The sequence below is a fragment of the Canis lupus genome, chromosome 6, assembly GCF_003254725.2.
Source record: "Canis lupus dingo isolate Sandy chromosome 6, ASM325472v2, whole genome shotgun sequence".
In the NCBI taxonomy this organism is placed as follows: domain Eukaryota; kingdom Metazoa; phylum Chordata; class Mammalia; order Carnivora; family Canidae; genus Canis; species Canis lupus.
The window spans coordinates 63058282-63078112 of NC_064248.1; the positions used below are offsets into that span (position 1 = coordinate 63058282).

The 19831-nt window shown below is 38.4% G+C and overlaps 1 protein-coding gene and 1 non-coding gene across 11 annotated transcripts in view; one reads left to right on the forward strand and one right to left on the reverse strand.

Moving 5' to 3' along the window:
- Positions 1-19831, forward strand: part of LOC112640973 (SSX family member 2 interacting protein) — a 120046-nt gene that overhangs the window by 92494 nt on the left and 7721 nt on the right. For 4 of the 10 annotated variants that reach the window (XM_049111749.1, XM_049111745.1, XM_049111746.1 and 1 more), the window contains exons 2-11: positions 3310-3442; positions 4369-4538; positions 5006-5218; positions 8159-8269; positions 10459-10594; positions 12361-12436; positions 12507-12696; positions 16009-16159; positions 17975-18111; positions 18401-18574. In XM_049111749.1, coding sequence (XP_048967706.1) covers positions 3400-3442; positions 4369-4538; positions 5006-5218; positions 8159-8269; positions 10459-10594; positions 12361-12436; positions 12507-12696; positions 16009-16159; positions 17975-18111; positions 18401-18574 — 1401 coding nt within the window. In that variant the 5' untranslated portion in view covers positions 3310-3399. Of the gene's footprint in view, positions 1-119; positions 269-3309; positions 3443-4368; positions 4539-4962; positions 5219-8158; positions 8270-10458; positions 10595-12360; positions 12437-12506; positions 12697-16008; positions 16160-17974; positions 18112-18400; positions 18575-19831 lie in introns of those variants that run through there. The other 6 variants (XM_049111748.1, XM_025417812.3, XM_035717200.2 and 3 more) reach the window with 6 other exon arrangements.
- Positions 2622-2724, reverse strand: LOC112641132 (U6 spliceosomal RNA). The gene has a single exon (XR_003124520.1). It is a non-coding gene; the product is annotated as a U6 spliceosomal RNA (small nuclear RNA).

Genomic DNA, 19831 nt, shown 5'->3' on the forward strand with positions numbered 1-19831 from the left:
ATTAATCCCACTGCCTAATGTGTTTTTATGAGGATATCTGTCTCCATTTTCTAAGGTGTTCAACTTTTATTAAGAGCAACAGTGCCTTCTGTTATAGGTTTTGGAATCCTGTCATTTATAACAAACAGATCTGTGTCCAGATGATGGTGATGATGGCGATGACGATGAAGATAACTGATATTAATTCCCTGCGTCCCATATGCCAGGCCATGTGCTGAATACTTCTTTATGTGCATGATCTCACTTAATCCTCAGGAGAAACTATGAAGTAAGAGTCATTACTGTGGCACTTTACCAGTAAGGAAACTAGGGCTTGGAAAGGTTAAGTAACTTACCCAAGGTGAGCCAGGTTAGAGTAGATGGATTTATTGTCCCTTGCATTCTGTTTTGTAATGGCTACTATCTCTGAAAGCGAAAAGTAAAATCAGTGTCTTCGTTGGTGCAGACTCAACCTTTACTCTGCCATCCTGTTGCTGAAGGCACCCATATAAGGGCAGAGGGACGTGCAGAATAATTCAAGGTGCTCTTACCAAGGCACATGAGTAAAGAAATAGCAAAACCCGTGCCAGACCGGGTAGCCCCCTGTACATATGTGCATGTAATACAGCACACAGCATCGTTTGCGTTAGTATATGCTGTATGCTGCTCTATGACCTAGGAGTCATCCTTGACTTCTCTTTTGCCCATATTTTGTTCTGTCTTCAAGTCCTGAAGGTTCTATCTCCAGAACACATCCCTGATTTATGCACCTGTGTCTCCTTCTGCTGTTCGAGCTGTAGTATAAAACTGGTCGTCTTGCCTGAACTATTGCAGCGGCCTGCTACCTTCCAGCCTCCTCCCACTGTTGCCCAGCTGTAATCTACTCAGAAGGCAGAGTAGCTGAAGTGATCTTTTTCAAAGCCTAAAGAAGATCCTGTTGGCTTTTCTGCCTAAACTCCTTCAGGAGCTTTTCATTGCAACTTAGAGAAAATCCAGCTTCCTACCATCTGTCCTTGAGTACCACACTGGCCTTCTTTATGGTTTTCATACTTCCCAAGTTCATTTCCATCTGGGATCTTTGAACCTGCGGTTTCCTCTACCTGGGCTGCGCTCTGGTCATTGATCATATTGTGGTTGACTGTCATTTAGGTCTCAGTTCAAATGTCAGCATCTTGATGCAGCCTTCCTTGATGAATTTGGATAACCCCCTCCAGTACTCTCTCATGTTACTGTGTTTTGTTTTTTCTTTATAGTTCTCATCACTCTCTGTTATGCTAATTTATTGCCTAGCTGTCTATTTTCACCCCTACTAGAATGTGAACTTGAGAACAGGTCTTCCCCTGGGCCTAGAAGGGTGTGCCTGGCACGTAATAGCATAATTAAAAACCTATTGGGTGAATGAAAATTTTCATCTCACTTCAGTATCACATTATGACTATTTCTCCACCATCTTAAATATTCAGAATAGGGGTTGTGAACTCTTGATTCACAGACCAGATCTGGCCTAAAGACACATTTAATTTGGCTTATTAAAAAATGTTAGGAGTGTAACTTACATGCATTCAAGAGCATGGATCTTAAGTGGACAGCTTGGTGGCTGGTGCAGCCCTCTCTCTAGAGAGGCTCTCTCACATCCTCGTTCCGGCCATGCCCCCTTCTCTTAAAGTAGCTTTTAACGTTTACAAGTTGGGAGATTTCGTATAAAAATCCAGAATTTGGGATCCCTGGGTGGCGCAGCAGTTTGGCGCCCGCCTTTGGCCCAGGGCGCGATCCTGGAGACCCGGGATCGAATCCCACATCGGGCTCCCGGTGCATGGGGCCTGCTTCTCCCTCTGCCTATATCTCTGCCTCTCTCTCTCTCTCTCTCTCTATCATAAATAAATTTAAAAAAAAATCCAGAATTTCAACATCCATTTAAAGATGGAAAGAAAGAGCAGCCTGGGACCTGCTTTCTCTTTTGGCCACAATTTACTGTACCCCAGAAGCAGCTGTCCAGAGTGGTGGCACACGTTCTCCAGATTGCCTGCAGTCTTTACTACTCCTTCTATCCCTGACCTTGAAATAAATCCCCAATTGACATTTATAATCTCATTTGAATTTTTTTGTGATGGAGAAATATTTATTTATTCCATTTTTCCCTATAAAAAAGTGGAAACAGGATGGTAGGCTGAAAATGTTATGTGAAACGGTTATTTGAAAGGTTTTTACACATAGTCCACTTCATTCATTTCTATTTGGTAACCCCCCTAATTCTACATACTTGTGTTTAAAGGTGTTCTGTTGTATAAATGTGTCATTTATGTAACCAGTCGCCTACTGTGGAGGGTATAAGCTATTTCCAGTTTTTTGATGTTATCCAGAACAACTTGTAGATGAATCTTTATACAAATCATTTTTTTTTCTTTTCAAGTTTTTATTTAAATTCCAGTTAGTTAATATACGGTGCAATATTAGTTTCTGCTGTAGAATTTAGGGATTCATCACTAACAGTTCCCTCCTTAATGCCCATCACCCACTGAGCCCATCCCCTGCCCACTTTCCTCCAGCAACTGTTTATTCTCTATAGTTCAGAGTCTGTTTAATGGTTTGCCTCTCGTTTTTCGCCATGTGTTCATCTGTTTTCTGTCCTAAATTCCCCATACAAAAATATGGAATGCTTCATGAATTTGCATGTCATCCTTGTGCAGAGGCCATGTTAATCTTCTCTGTATTGTTCCAATTTTCGTCTGTGTTACCAGAGCAAACACAAATTGTTATTTTATTAGGATAAAAAATTTAAAGTGGTATTTCTAGATAGAAATGTATTTCATTTTTAAAATTTGATACATATCGCCAAATTGCTAGTAGTAGTTTAAGTTGATGTGATCTTTCTGGAGAACATTGTATGGAAGTATGATTTTTTCTACATCTGTGCTAACATTGGGAATAGTATTTTTTTTTTTTTTGCTAATATAGTTAGTAAAAAGAAAAATTGAGAATGCTAGCCAAGATTTTTTTATCTGTATAAATACCTTGTACTTTATTTTAGAGGATATAATATAGAAGTCGTTTTTACTTAGTACAATGCTGTACCTTAGATTTATATTGTGAGTCAAATCATGTACCATGTACTTTGTATATGAAGAAGTAATACCTTGGTAGAACTTGGTAACCCTTTACTCCTGATCCTTAAACAGACCCACACATACACATACATACACAGGGTTATTATTGAGCTGTACCACGTTCTATATGGGAGTGTATGGAAATAAAAAATGTAAAATCCTTCTTTTTACACATTGATTTTATATTTTTAGTTAAATGTTACTGTTCTACAATTTGCTTTTTAAGGAGATGCCTACCTAAGAAGAGTGACAGCAGCTGGACTAAATGTTTCACTGCTGAATTGGTTCCTCAGGTACCCTGGCTCTGGTGATTGCTATGGGAGAGTGGATGACTGTTACAGATCCAGATCTGTCTTCAGGTAACTAGGTCTAAAATAAATTTCAACTAAAGCAGTATTTATAAAGGAATTTAAATGGAACATTTAAACATTCCATTTAAATGGAACAAAATAATTACCACAAATATTGAAGATGTGACTAGAGAGACAAATGGTTGTAAAATATCTAATTTTTATCTTCAGAAAATTTATCTGGGAAAGCTAAGAATTGTGCCATAATCAGTGGGGTTCAGTGCCTTTGATGGATGATGTGTTTGTTACTGTTTTTGAGAGTAATGTTTATGCATTTGAAATAAATTTATTGGCTACTTCAATACGTTGCTGTGATTTATTCCTTTTATTTTTGTCTGTTATTTTTATGTCTGACATACTGTAAATTAAGGTAGTATATTGTAGCTTAACAGGCCTACTAAGGGCACTGTATATTTGTATCTTTTTGAAAAAAAAGTACAGTTGGCTCTTGAGTAACATGGGTTTGAACCTTGTTGGTCTACTTATACATTTTTTCGATAACAATAGTACAATACTGTAAATGTATTTTCTCTTCCTTCTGATTTTAATTTTTCCCTAGCTTGCTTTATTGTAAGAATACAGTATGTAATACATGTGACATACAAAATATGTGTTAATGAACTATTTATGTTATTGGCAAGGCTTCTTTTCAACACTAGCTATTAGTAAAGTTTTGTGGGGGTCAGAAGTGATACACAGATTTTTCAGCTTATGAGTCGTTGCCCCTAACCTCTGTGTTGTTCAGGGGTCAACTTTATGTATTTTTCATAGAAAAACAGCCTGTCTTAATTTGAAAATACTTAAAAATATTTATATAATTCAAAATCTTTGGGAATGGAGATAGTTTAGGAGATAGCCTGGAGATAGAGATGGTTCCTGATGGGGGCTTTCCGTATGTTTTGTAAATTTAAGTAAATGCTTTTTTGTTCTTCCAGAAAGCAAAAATATCTGTCAATATACCTCAGAAACAAAGATGTCTCCATCAAGTTTATACTCACAGCAAGTGCTATGTTCTTCAATACCTTTATCAAAAAATGTGCACAGTTTTTTCAGTGCCTTCTGCACAGAAGAGAATATTGAACAAAGTATTTCGTATCTTGATCAGGTAAAAAAAATTTTGTGAGAAGCAATTGCATAAATCATGTTATATAATAGAACATATCAAAGTTATGAGGAAAATACTTGTTAAGCACACGTATGTTGTTATATATTGGCCAGGGACTTAGAACATACTAGATATGCAGAGAGCTCTGTGATCATCTAGTCTAGATACATGGTAGATATTTTTTTGTCAGGAGTAGATTGGCCTCCACCTCACCCTAGGGGCTTCTCCACTGGGAATCTCTCCCTTATTTTACTGATGCAGAGACCTAAGTTCCTTCCCCAGGATACAGGCAGTTGTAGAACAGAGACTAAAAAGAGCCCAGTTCTCTCAGTTCTTTGTCCTTTGGGATATTTATAATTTCTTGACTCAGGATAGTTTTCATTATTTCTGAGAAAAGATTTCTGTCTTTTGTTTCTATACTAAGTCATCTGGTAACCAACTTTGAGGAAAACATTTTCTTCTACCAGGAATTGACTACTTTCGGTTTTCCTTCATTATATGAAGAATCCAAAGGTAAAGACACAAAGAGAGAATTAAATATAGTTGCTGTTTTAAATTGTATGAATGAGCTACTTGTACTTCAGCGGAAGAACCTTCTAGCTCAGGAAAATGTGGAAACACAGAATCTGAAACTGGGAAGTGATATGGACCATCTGCAGAACTGCTATGCAAAACTTAAGGTAGAAATTGCATGTCAACCTGTATTTCAATTAACCACATGTCTCCTAAGCACAGCAAAGTGGTAACAGTGTTTTCTTGTTAATATTGTTAGGTTTTTTTTTTGTTTTTTTTTTTTTTAATTTTATTTATTTATGATAGTCACATAGAGAGAGAGAGAGAGAGAGAGAGGCAGAGACATAGGCAGAGGGAGAAGCAGGCTCCACGCACCGGGAGCCTGACGTGGGATTCGATCCGGGGTCTACCAGGATCGCGCCCTGGGCCAAAGGCAGGCGCCAAACCGCTGCGCCACCCAGGGATCCCTATTGTTAGGTTTTTATACAGTGCCTGAAGGATAGAGATTGTTCCTGACGGAGACTGGAGGGGGTAGGTGGTGGCCTCTGAGGTTATAAAAAGGCTGTGAGTTGTGGATAATACTTTTTTTTTTTAGATTTTATTTATTTATTCATGAGAGACACAGAGAGAGGCAGAGACAAAGGCAGAGGGAGAAGCAGGCTCCCTATGAGGAACCTGATGTGGGACTTGATCTCAGGACCACGCCCTGAGTCAAAGGCAGATGCTCAACCACTGAGCCACCCAGGTGTCCCTTTGGATAATACTTTAATCTTAATCAGAGAGACCTATGGAACGTCTTATGAATTAGACTGACTCAGAGTTGTAAGCCCTTGAAGGCTATCATTCTGCCTTAAAACTTTTTATATGTGGGTAACCTTGGCTGAGTATTGTGTAAATAGCTAGTGAATGATCACACAATGATATTGGCAATCCAGGCCTGTTTAGCCTTTCCTCTAAGGAGTAGTTGCTTATTAGGACAGCCCAGAGTATAGAATGTTTTCCAGGAAATCATCTAATTCAGGTTTGACCTGGGCCAAAATCAGAATATTTTGCCCTGGACAGAAATGTGTGTTCATTGGCAAAAGTTGCTGATCTGTCCTTGAAGAGCCTCTAGATCTAGCATATGATTCATTCAGTTCATTGAGCACAATTTGTTATTTGTGTGCTGGGCACACTGGGTTTTACAGAGGAGTGAACCTCAGTCCCTGCTCTCAAGAAGATTATAATCTAGTGGAAAGAGATACATTGAACCATAACTATTTCCTTCATTAGTTGTCCTTGGTGTGGAAAGTAAGGGGAGGCATCACAGAGTTAACACGTGGTCTCAGATTTGAGAAGTAAACAGAAATTTACTAGTGTTTGGAGAAAACATTCTAGGCAGAGGGTGTATAACCTGTTTAAAGCACAGAGGTATGAGAGACTGTAGGGACTGAAGTGTATGATTATGATGAAGAGTGATAGAGGTGAGGCTGGGCCCCTGGCATCCAAGGATGTGAGAGGCATCGTGCAGAAACCCAAAGGCACCAAGGAATATAAGCGAAAGGAAGACATGGGCATCGTGTAAACATCAACCTGGCAGTAAGGTGGAGAAACTATGGGGAAGGTGTAGATTTGTATTTGGGACAGAGGTGGTAGGGGCCCCAGAAGGCATGGTAGAAAGGACAGCTGTTAGCAGGCCTTAGCAGGTTTTGGCCTTCAACTACGGTAGTGCCAGTGGAGATGGTAAAAGTGAAATCGAAGCAACCTTTGGAGGTAAAATGGGTAGAATTTTATGAAAAGTTGAATTTGGGGAATAAGTCATTAATTTAAGATACCAACCAGGTCTGTGTCTGAAGTTTACAGAGGATGATGGTATGAGATAAGTGATATACAGATTTGCAGGGATGAGGATGAGTTCAAGTGAAGTGTTGATAATCACTCAAAGTGCATCTGATTTGACATACATGGGACATATCAACTGGCCCAGTGCCTTTAAGTGCAGGCATTCCAAGTAGTCTGGCATGACAGGAAGTATTCAACCCGCTGAAAAAGAGGGTGCCAAAATTCTGACAACTGTAGAGTTATCCAAGGTATACTCCTAAATTTCCTAAATTCCTAAATCATCTTGACGTCCATTGTTACAGAGATTGTGCAAGTTGTTATTTGTGGCTACTTATGCCAAAACCTGAGTGGCTTTTTATATTTTATAAAGATAAAAGGATTTTAAAAATATTCCAGTGGTCTCATGCAGACTTGGCACATTTCCTCAGGAAATGTGTGGAATGAATTCAAAATGAACATCTTCTCCTATACTCATTCCAGCAATCCTGCCATTCCTCTTTTGAAAAAAAATCTTGAGAGGTTACCATTTGCAAAGGAGAACAAATGTCGTGCTTTGGTTGCACCCTTTTTACCTGAAGGGTTGCCACTTGGTCACACATCCTCTTTAGACTTATCTCCATATGATTTTGGTACTTTCTTGAAGAATATACTCTTTAGACTTATCTCCATATGATTTTGGTACTTTCTTGAAGAATATACTTTCTTGAAGAATATACTATTTTGGTACTTTCTTGAAGAATATACTATAGAAGTGTTAAAAAGTACTAAAAGGAAATTTTATTTTATTTTTATTAAAGATTTTATTTATTCATGACAGAGAGAGGCAGAGACACAGGCAGAGGGAGAGGGAGAGAAGCAGGCTCTTTGCAGGGAACCTGACGCAGGACTCGATCCCGGGTCTTAGGATCAGGCCCTGGGCCAAAGGCGGCGCCAAACCGCTGGGCCACCAAGGCTGCCCTAAAAGGAAATTTTAAATGTGTCCAGTGACAGAATCAATGGAATAAGTGAAGAGCCTTTCAGGGGATCCACTTTGAAACTCTTTTGTATATACATAAAAAATGTTGGCATTTTAATAAAATAAAATATTTAAATAAAATATTTAACATATTTAAACTTAAATTTATAACTTTATAGTCTTGGTTTATAATAATTGTTTTAAGTAAATGTTTTGTGTGCCATTAAACTCCAGTTTTAGCTAACCCTTATGTGTGTATGTTGTTTTTACTAATCTTTGAAGAATTCATTTGCTCTGAGTCCTATGTCACAATTGCATATGGATGTTTTAGGAACAATTGGAAACCTCCAGGAGAGAAATGATTGGGCTTCAGGAAAGAGACAGACAGTTACAGTGCAAGAATCGGAATTTGCATCAGCTACTGAAAAATGAAAAAGATGAGGTAAGTTGTCAGTTACGGAAGATGGAGTTTAAGTGGTATATATTTTTTTTAATTTGACATGACCAGGCCCCATTTTGAAACAAGAACATTAATCAATCCTTTGTCAGACTGCTGTGGTAGGCCTCTGTATACAGCATTGCAGCGTATTTAACCGAGGTCAGGTGCTCTCCCTCTCCTCCCCACCCCCCAAATCATGGAGTTTAGGACATTGGTCCATAGCTTGTGACAACCAGTGTCCTCAACCATCTGTCCTGGACTCAAATGCGTTGTCATTTTTTTCTCAGGCACAAGGGTGCTTTAACTGCATATCTTTTATTTCCTGCCATACCTATACTTAATATCAGGCATGCCTCTTCTCTTTTTTTTTTTTAATTTTTTTAATTTTTATTTATTTATGATAGTCACAGAGAGAGAGAGAGAGAGAGAGAAAGAGAGAGGCAGAGACACAGGCAGAGGGAGAAGCAGGCTCCATGCACCGGGAGCCCGATGTGGGATTCGATCCCGGGTCTCCAGGATCGCGCCCTGGGCCAAAGGCAGGTGCCAAACCACTGCGCCACCCAGGGATCCCTCTTCTTTCTCTATCTTAAATATTGGCATCACTCATCCAATTAAGCAATTAATTACTTGACTAAATGGACAGAAGAGTTCTTGCTTTAAAAAAAAAAAAGCAGGGATCCCTGGGTGGCTCAGCAGTTCAGCGCCTGCATTTGGCACAGGGCGTGATCCTGGAGTCCCGGGATCGAGTCCCACGTCGGGCTCCGAGCATGGAGCCTACTTCTCCCTCTGCCCGTGTCTCTGTCTCTCTCTGTCTATCATGAATAAATAAAGTCTTTAAAAAAAAAAAAGCGGGATCCCTGGGTGGCGCAGCGGTTTGGCGCCTGCCTTTGGCCCAGGGCGCGATCCTGGAGACCCGGGATCGAATCCCACGTCGGGCTCCCGGTGCATGGAGCCTGCTTCTCCCTCTGCCTGTGTCTCTGCCTCTCTCTCTCTCTCTGTGTGACTATCATAAATAAATTTAAAAAAATAAATAAAACTGAGAAAGTTAAAAAAAATAAAAAAAAAAATAAAAAAAAAAGCAATTCACATTTAAAGATCCTATTTCTGATTGTTAAAGACATCAATTCTAGTCTCAGTTCAAGTGTTTACTTAGTATTTGGATCTATAGATTTAATACATTTGAAATTATTATTTTTTTAAATTACATAAGAAACATTTTGTTCTCAGTGTTCTGCAGTTTGATCCCTGACCATCTGATAACTATAAAAATACAGTATATATTTTCAGTATTTTATATAAATTTTTTTAACTATAATTAAGGACTTTAGGGATGGAGTGCATTTCTTTAATGACTTTATAGTGGTTTAGCCAGATTTGTTTTGTCATATTTTGACTATTTAGTAATGTAGTTAGTGGATAATGAAATACTTTAATTAAACTGCAATGTCACTTACACATTTCCTTGAGTTATTTCACAGAAAATTTTGACTTGACCTGCTGGTTCCACTTCAGTGTTTAGAATATGGTTAATTTTTAGTAAGGATTAAGTTACACATGATCATCTCTAGCAGTATTAAAAATGTTTGTATAGAATACAACACACGTCCAATCAAGGCCTGCCTGAGAAGCCACAGTAGATAAAAACCTCGAACAGTAGTAGGGCCTGGCATATAGTAGGCACTCAGCAAATATTATTACCAGGTTCTGCTCTTTGGACCTACTCTAATTTGAGAACTATTTATGGTCAGATAAAAACAAACCTGTTTATGTGCTGGGATGTGCTGTGGTTAATTTGTCACAGATTAATAAGGTATAAAGCGATTCAAGTCAGTAGTATAAGGAAGTCACTACAAATGATCAGATTAATTCTTGTCCCAGATGAAGTTTTAATCACTTTAATACTTCTGTAAGAGTTTCTGGTTTCTAAAGGAGCAGAGTCTATATATAGGGTAAAAGGGGAAGAAAAAGATAATTTGGGATGTTAGTAGCTCTGGAAATTTAAGAATTAAAAAACAAAAACTTTATGTGAATCACTTAGTGATACTTTAAAAAGTGATGTCCAGTGGTCATTGAGAAGCATAATCCTAAAATTATTTTATGAGGAGGTGGATGCTAGAACTTCTTTACTTTACAAATTTTAGCTGGGGTTATCAATCATAAAGGGACTCATTCAATGGAAATGCTATTTTCAGGTACAAAAATTACAAAATATCATTGCAAGTCGAGCTACTCAATATAATCATGATATGAAGAGAAAAGAACGTGAATATAATAAATTAAAGGAACGTCTACATCAGCTTGTTATGAACAAGAAGGATAAAAAAATAGGTAAGAAACAACTGGTTAAGATAGAGGAAAGTAAATAAGCTAATATGCTAAGAAATAAATGTGAACAATAGCACAGTAGCTCATGAAGTATAATTTTTATGCTTCATGCAATTGTTTATAGCCAGTATATATCCATATAAACTAGAAATTGAGGCAACTTATTAGTGAAAAATAATAATTTTGCTGTTTCCTTTGTTGCATATAAGCATTATATGTATCTTTTTTAATATGGTAGTTGTAGTTCCATAGAGGAAAACCCAAGCCAGAGGATATTCTAATCCTCCTCAGAAAAAAACTGATAATAAGAAAAATCAAGATGAGTTTCTGAGTATCAAAAAAAAGTGTGATTTTGGAATTAACTTCATAAAATTATTCATCAGGCCAAATTATTTACATCTGTTCCTTTAAAGAAATGTAGCTGTGCATTTTTGAAGCACCTAGTCTAAAGGATGAACTGTGAATGTTAATGCTTATGCTTGTGCTTAAGAGTCTTTTGAAAAGCAATTTGCAACTTCATCCAAGTATATGCATACCTTCAGGTAAATCACATAGATGAAAAAGTAAAAACACACGTACACAAGAGTAAAGCTCTGCAGATACAGTTTTGCTGGCCTGGTAAGATGCAGCCCAGGAAATCTATGCATTTATTTATCAAAGAGTGGTTTCCAAGTGGACTATAGGTTGTCCTCTAACCTACATTGTACAGTAATGCCCTAAACTGTGGTTTCCGAAACTGAGCTTGGCTGACACAACAGCTGATGAGCAGATGTCTCAAGCTGTCACATGGTGGGCTGTGTCCGCTGTCAGCAGGCAGCTCAGTGCTGACTGCATCACTGCCATTCTGCACAGCAGAGCTTTTGCGATTAGTCAGCTATCTTATTTTTAAAATTACTGAAAAATGAAAATGGAATAAGCAATTAAGACAAGGTTGAAAGTCTTAGGATAATCAAATTTAAACTTCATTGGTTAACCTCGTATTCATTCATGAATTAAATAAAGAGAAGGATGAAATGCTGTAAGTATAAAATGTAGCACCTAATTAGAGAAATTTATTAAAGATTTAACTCTGGTAACAGAGCCCTTATTTTATTGGGGCCTGGCTGTTTTCTAGTGCAAACCTAATTGGAAGTGACAGTTTCATAATGATTTTATCAAGTCTAAAATTACAGTAACTTCTTGTCCTCTTATTTCCTTCTAGTACTGTCAGGGGCCTTGATTCCTTTGATGATGATGACAACACAGGGCTTGGCAAACTTTTTCTGTAGAGATTCTAATAGTAAATATGTTCAGGTTTGTGGAGTCTGTAGTCTTTCATCACAACTATTCATCCCCACACTTGTAGTATAAAACTAACTAATATGAACAAATGGTGTGGCAATGTTCTAGCAAAACTTTATTTAGAAAATCAGGCAGCTGGCCTACAGGCCATAGTTTGCTTATTACCCCAATGATAAAATTAATAATGATAACAAAATAACATTTATCAAGACTTTGTTAAGTGTCTTAACTTCTTTTACCCTTCACAACAACTCTTTGGTAAATACTTTCATTATTCCTTCTGTACTGACAAAGAAACAGGCTTAATCAGTGTCGAGATCTCAGTGCTTAACAGTGATGGAGAACTGGAACCTGAAATGTGGGCTGTTTGAGCCAAAATCCTAATCTGTACCAGGTTGATTTATGTGTGATAGAGTGTGTTAGGGTTTTATACACTTTAACAAATGTGTGGTAAGAATTGGTTTTGTTTTGCATGTTCATATTTTTAGCTATGGAAGTTTTAAATTATGTGGGGAGAGCCGATGGAAAAAGAGGCTCCTGGAGGACGGGTAAAACTGAGGCCAGGTAAGGTCCAATTTAAATTGATATATTTCATCAGACTTTTCTTCCTGTAACTGCATTTTCATACTGACAGTTTCTTTCTCAGGAATGAAGATGAAATGTATAAAATTCTCTTGAATGATTATGAATATCGTCAGAAACAAATCCTAATGGAAAATGCTGAACTTAAGAAGGTTCTTCAGCAAATGAAAAAGGAAATGATTTCTCTTCTTTCTCCCCAAAAGCAGAAACCTAGAGAAAGAGCAGATGATAGTACAGGAACTGTAAGTGGCTCTTTCCTCTCTCCTACAGTTTCGGATTGCTAAGTCGAACAATTAAAACATTAGATAGGTCTTCCCAGTGGGGACACTCTTGATGTTTTGGACAGGACACTCACTACTGTACCAGCTCCAGTCACTGGGACGACGACAACAAAATGTCCCTGTTTGTTTCTAGAACTTGGGAAATGATGGAGATGACTTTAGAAGGACTTAGTGCCAAACACTGTGATAAACACTTTGTGAGCATTGCCTCATTTCACTCTTCTAATTTGATGCTTTTCCTGTCATAATTATCCCCATTTTATAGCTGAGGAAACTGGGGCACACTCGTCTAATGAGTCCCAGTATCACACGTGACAGAACTAGGATTTAAATCCAAGTCTGTCTCACCCCAGAGTTCATGTTTCTAACCATTGTGCTGAGTATCCTCTTAATAGTTTAGGTATTCTGTACTTGAGCCGGCTTTACTTTTCAGAGTGAAGCATTAACTTTGGGAACCTACTAATCTTTCCAGAAATTTGCTGAATGTCCCTTACATTCTGCTCCCTGGAAAGAAAAAGCTAAAAGGATTTTGACTTCTTTCTTTGTCTCAATTGGGGCTCTTATAACAAACTACCACAGCCTGGGTGATTAAGAACAACAGAAATTTATTTTTTACAATTCTGGAGCTGGAAGGCTCAAAATCTGGGGGCCAGTAGGGTCAATATCTGGTGAGAGTACGTCTTCCTGACTGCACACTGCTGACTCCTTGTCCCCTCACCCTCACATAACAGGGGAGAAGAGCTCAACCAAGGCACTCACCCCATTCACGAGGGCTCTACTTGTCATGACTTCATCACTTCCACAGGCCCCACCTCTGACTACCCGCACCTCAGGCATTAGCATTTCACTGTGAATTTGAGGGAACATGAACGTTCAGTCCATTGCATCCTTCAGGAAGCTCTTTGGGGAGATGGGGCATGTGGAAAAGTGATTGTTACACATGTTAAAAGCTATAATAGGGGTGGTACAAGGTGTTGAGCAAAGTAGGTGTGGCAATCAGGGAAGGCATCACAGAGAACATGACATTTGAGTTGGCTCTTGAGAATAGGTAGTTGTTCCTGGGGTTAGGAGCATGTGACAGAGGGAATAATCCGTGCAGAGGTCTGAAAAAAGCAAGTCATGTAATGGTGAAAACTTCTGTTAACTTTACTGCTTTACATGTTTAGATTCTGGATTCAGCCAAGTGACTAAAATCTGAAAATAACATTGATGGGAAATGCTAATTATCAGCAAGTTATCAGAACTTGTTTTTTAAACCTGTATTATGGAATTATTTACCTTGTATCACAGATCAGTCTAACTGATAAGCCTACCCCACCTTCTATCTCTTTTTCCTTTTTTTTTTTTTTTTAAAAAAAAGAAAGAAATGTACCTTAATGTTCTTTTAAACTGTCCAGTTTGGGATCTGCTTGACTTCAGCCTTTTCTCATAGTCTGTCACTTTTTGTTCGTTGTGAACTTGCACAAATATATCTCCAAGGCCAAGCACAGTGTCTGTTATTCCTGCGGTTCCTTCAGTTTTTGGCCCAACCTTTACCATCATTACCTGCTTTTGTTTAGCAAAAGCAAGTAGTATAGTGTAGATCAAGAAGACCTTTCTCGGGCAGCCCGGGTGGCTCAGTGGTTTAGCGCCGACTTCAGTCCAGGGCCTGATCCTGGAGACCCGGGATCAAGTCCCATGTCGGACTCCGTGCATGGAGCCTGCTTCTCCCTCTGCCTGTGTTTCTGCCTCTCTCTGTGTGTTTCATAAATAAATAAAATCTTAAAAAAAAAAAAGATTACCTTTCTCAGATGTTTAAATTCCCCCTCTCCTCGCCACTACAGCCAGTCGATAGTATCCTGTATAATTCTTAATAATTCAGATTTTACATGTGGAGAAACAATAATCGCTTCAGTATATTTTTTGTTTTTAAAGTACCTGTTTTTCTAGATCTTTTTTCCTCTTAGGATGTAATCCAATCCTTCCTTTTAAGGATTTTTGGAGCTTTATAGTAGGAGGAATCAGATATAACCTTAAAATGCTTATGTAGCCTTCAGGTTTCGTTAATTTATCATTGTGTTTAATTATAGCCAAACATATACCAAAAATTCAAGTTAAATTTTTATTTTCATGTTGTGGTTTCAGAGTATCTTTACAGTGCTCTGGTATGCTTTAACACGTAGGAGGTGTAGCTCCTTGGAAGAATTATTGGCAAGTAGCTCCAGAGGATTTTCTGGCAAGAACCAGAGTCACAGTGAGCTCTGTGCTGGGCCTTTCTCCAGCCTGCCCCCCACTCCCACCCCCCACACCAGAAGAACTCTGGCAGCCATTGCTCACCCGGGCCAGTGATACAGCTCTCCCAGCCGAGTCCCCCTCTCATTCCTGCTGCACCTGCCCATGGGAACGGTCTGATCAGCATTCCTTCATCTTTGACCTTTCTCCTTTTCTTTCCATGCATGATATTTTATTTTCATGTCAGGGAAATATATCTCTGTCTACTCTCCTGGATGTTAACAACAAATTTAGGACTTTGCAGATTATGCAGATATCATATATGTGTGTGTGTGTGTGTGTGTGTGTGTGTGTGTGTATGTGATATACATGCAGATATATATGCAGATATATCTGCATATATATATGAAATATATATATTTATATATATATAAGATAATATAATAATATTTATGTAGCTACAGATTATTTTGACATAATGTATTTTAGTACTGTTTCCCTGTGTTCTTTATCTTGTTTTGATTCTAGGTGATCCTATATCAGTGGTTTACAGTATTTTCCCATGTTTTAAGTGAAAAGAAAAATAATCTCTAGTTTTATTTTTCAAAATTATATGAGAAAAATAGGATTCACAGTTCCTTTTACTTTGTAGATAACCTCAGTGGTTTATTTATTTAAGCAGCCTCAGATTGGAGATAAATTGATCTAACTCCAGATCTCAGCTCTGCCTCTTGGGTGCATGATAGGGGGCAGTGTGTCTACTTCTCGAAGCATCACTTTTCCCACATTTGAGGATGAGTTAGCCTGTGAGAGCTCTAACACAGCACTGGGCAATAGCAAATAACTCTTCCCCACACAGCTCCAGGACTCTTCACTATCATATTTGGATTCAAATTCATATTTGAAGAGACTTGAGTTGCAGAGTTTGTCTTCAGTTATATATGCATACGATATGGCACAAATGATTTTGGTATCTCTGATAATCGGTTTGATTAGTACTGCCTGAGTATCTAGAGCCATTTGAAGATACTGGTCTTTCCTTTTCATCTCTCTTGCTTGTAGGTTATCTCTGATGCTGAAGAAGATGCTGGGGAACTGAGTAGAGAGAGTATGTGGGACCTTTCCTGTGAGACTGTGAGAGAGCAGCTGACCAACAGCATCAGGAAACAATGGAGAATTTTGAAAAGTCATGTAGAAAAACTTGATAACCAAGGTAACTTACTACCGCAGTGCATGCCCAGTGAGTTGTGACACTCCGCTCTTAGTGTCAGTCACTTGGAACGCTACGTTAGGGGCTCAGACCCTGAAGCACTTGAGCTCAGTTGGGTGGGTGGTTTGATAATCAAGCTTCTGTCTACTTTTAGAGGTGAGGTTTGAACCTCATCGAGAAATACTTTGTCCTCAGAGTGAATCTCTCTCTGAAAAGAGGACACTACGTATCTCCATCTCTTCTGAGTACAGTATGTATTTGAATAAAGTGAAGCAAGTCTCTTACCAATCTAGAAATTAAGATTTGTTAATTGTGATAGGTATAAATATGAACTTGTCACTTATTATTCCAAGATATTTGTATACTCCTAGGTTGCTAATTTATTTTTAACTTATTTTCAAAATAATAGATGTTAAATATAAAGTATCAATTAGGAAGTATATGAAGTAGAATATTCAGGTTTCTGTTTCCTATCCATGACACTTAACAGTTTGGTGCTTGTCTTCCTAGATTTTTCTGTAGGCATTTACAAGATTCTTTTTTTTAAGATTTATTCATTTGACAGCACAAGCAAGGGGAACAGCAGGGAGAGGGAGAAGCAGACTCCCCTCAAAGCAGGGAGTCCAACACAGGCTCGATCCCAGGACCCTGAGATCATGACCTGAGCCAAAGGCAGATGCTTATCTGACTGAGCCACCTAGGTACCCACAAAATACTTATTTTAAAATATATAAAAACCTGGCATGCCTGGGTGGCTCAGTCAGTTAAGCGTCTGACTCTTAGTTTCGGCTCAGGTCATGATCTCAGGGTCAGGATCAAGCACTGTGTGAGGCTCTGAGCTCAGCATGGAGTTTGCTTGAGCTGCTCTCTCTGTTCCTCTCCCTCAACCCCTCCCCCTGCTCATGCATGCACACTGTCTTTCTCAAACTTAAAATTTTTATATATATATTTATTATGTATGTACATATATACACACACACAAAAATTGAATATTACATATTTTTCTACACTGCTCTTTTCATTTAACATGTATTAGTGTTAATGGTGTTTAGACACCATTCTCTGTTACTGTAGATAGTAGAGATCTACATTGATGAATAGATTCTTAATTTTTGGTGTTTGTTAAAGTTTGCATGCTTTTAAGTCAAGAAAATAAAGATTTCTGCTCAGTAAATAAGTCTGTTGAAAGAAAATTTATTCTAAATGTCAAAAGTCACAAAATCACTGTCAATTGTCTTCAGTAGTAAAGAGTAATCAGCAAAATTTTGTACCACAATGAATTTACATGAGATTTTATTGATTTCAATCACCATCTATTAGTAAGCAGCAAGTATGTTTGGACTTCCTATTTGTCAAATTTAGTACCAGCGAGCATGATTTGTAGCACTGCATTGATCTTTGAAGAAGTGTCAAAAGTAGTTTATAGATTTGTTAATTATTTTTCTCTTCTCTCAATATAAGTTGTCCATTCTTAGGACATAGACTTGGATAAATATGGATTATAAATGTTCATAGTAGAACTATTAGTAAAGGATATCATTTTAGTCCAAAAATAGTACAGATTTGTAGTTGTTGTGAATCCCTCATAATAAGTTGCTTTGCTTTTTAAAATTTTCATAGTGCTAAAATACTATAAATTTAGTTGTATTATTACAGCTTATGAGATATTTAAAGGACAGAGGAAATAAGTACCTTTTAGAAAACCTATGAGATTCCAGAATGAAAAATTCTGAGAGCCTTGATTTTTAAATATAATTCAAAAAGCACCGTAAACCAAGTGGTGAGAAACCTATGTCAAATTACTTGGCTTTACGTTAGTTTCAAAGGTACACCTGGAAGGTTTTACTGATGAAGACGTAATCTCACGACAAGACCACGAACAAGAAACTGAAAAACTCGAGTTAGAAATTCAGCAGTGTAAAGAAATGATTAAAACTCAGCAGCAGCTTTTACAGGTAAATGTGAGTTGCTCTTAAAACTGTTTCCCCATGTGAATGGCCAGGATCTTACTGAGTCCCGTGCTGGATTTGTATTCCCGTGGCTCAGAGGGTCTACCCAGCACTCAGCTGTTTGCTTACTAACAGGTGGGGCTCCCCTGGCTGGACAGTGAGAAGCCTCACTTGACTTCCTGCTCTTCCATGATTTCTGCCCTTCCCCTGAAGTCTCAGCTCCCCTTGCTTTACTTTTAACTGGGAGTGTTGCGGGGACCCCCTGGAACTTATACTATGTTTTAAAATTTAATAGCAGCAGCTCGCCACAGCATGCGATGATGACACCACGTCCTTGCTGCGAGACTGTTACTTGCTGGAGGAGAAGGAGCGTCTCAAGGAAGAATGGTCCCTGTTTAAAGAGCAAAAAAAGAATTTCGAGAAGGAAAGACGAAGCTTTACAGAAGCAGCCATTCGCCTAGGATTGGAGGTATTTTAAACTGTTGGGCTTTCCTGGAGGGGCTTTTGAAAGTCCTGCAGAGGCCAGCAGAAGGCCTCCAGCTCTGCCTCTCATTGTGTCATCTCTCTTCGGTTTGTTTCCTCGAGCATTGTATCAGGGAGCTTATAATAACACCAGCTGGAAGGGATTGTAAGCACCTGGACTACTTTAGGAGGATGTTGTTTTGCCTCTACCGGATTTGGGAATTGAAACTTATTTCTTTAAAAAAATTGTAAGCAAAAAAAAAAAAAAAAAAAAATTGTAAGCATCCATGATTGTCCCTTTGGATTGGCTTTCTCCTGGTAAGGCTTCGCTTCCTGCAGGAGACCTCTCTGGACATCTGTCATCCCCCGCCCGCTGTCAGTAGGTGCAGCATCAGAAGATGGTGCAAGCAGAGCATGTTTGTGGTTCAGAAAGGGGGAGGGGAGGGTATGGTACAGAAGCTCCCCCTCCCTGCTCTTACCCAGGGATATGCAGACACCTTGGATGGCTCGCTTTTTCACTTACCTGTGTCTTAACCTACGTATTTCCCTTTCAAAACTCATAGAAGTAATGTGTGAATGTGGTTTAAAAAATAAAAACTCTTACAAAAAGCCACAAGGTGAGAAAATATCACCCATTTTCACTAGTGTCATTCCTCAGAGGTAATCACTAAGTTTGTGATTCTTCCGGGAAGTACCATTTTAACTTTGATGTACTTCAGCGTTTCTGTTGATCCCCCTGCTGTGAAAGAGATGGAATTCAGTGTCCTTTCATTCCTCCCCTGTACACTGTCCCTCATCTGTACATATGACTTATTCATAATCCTTTTTTTTTTTAATTTTTATTTATTTATGATAGTCACAGAGAGAGGGAGAGAGAGAGGCAGAGACACAGGCAGAGGGAGAAGCAGGCTCCATGCACCGGTAGCCCGACGTGGGATTCGATCCTGGGTCTCAGGCAGGCGCCAAACCAGTGCGCCACCCAGGGATCCCTCATAATCCTTTTTATTTTTTTTATTTTTTATTTTTATTTTATTTTATTTTATTTTATTTTATTTTATTTTTATTTTTTTTTTTTTGTTTTTTTAAAGTAATTTTTTATAGATGGTTTCCTCTGGCTGACTTTTTCTTTTTTACTTATTTTTTTTAAAGATTTTATTTATTCATGAGAGACACAGAGAGAGAGGCAGAGACACAGGCAGAGGGAGGAGCAGCAGGCTCCATGCAAGGAGCCTGATTTGGGACTCGATTCCAGGAATCTGGGATC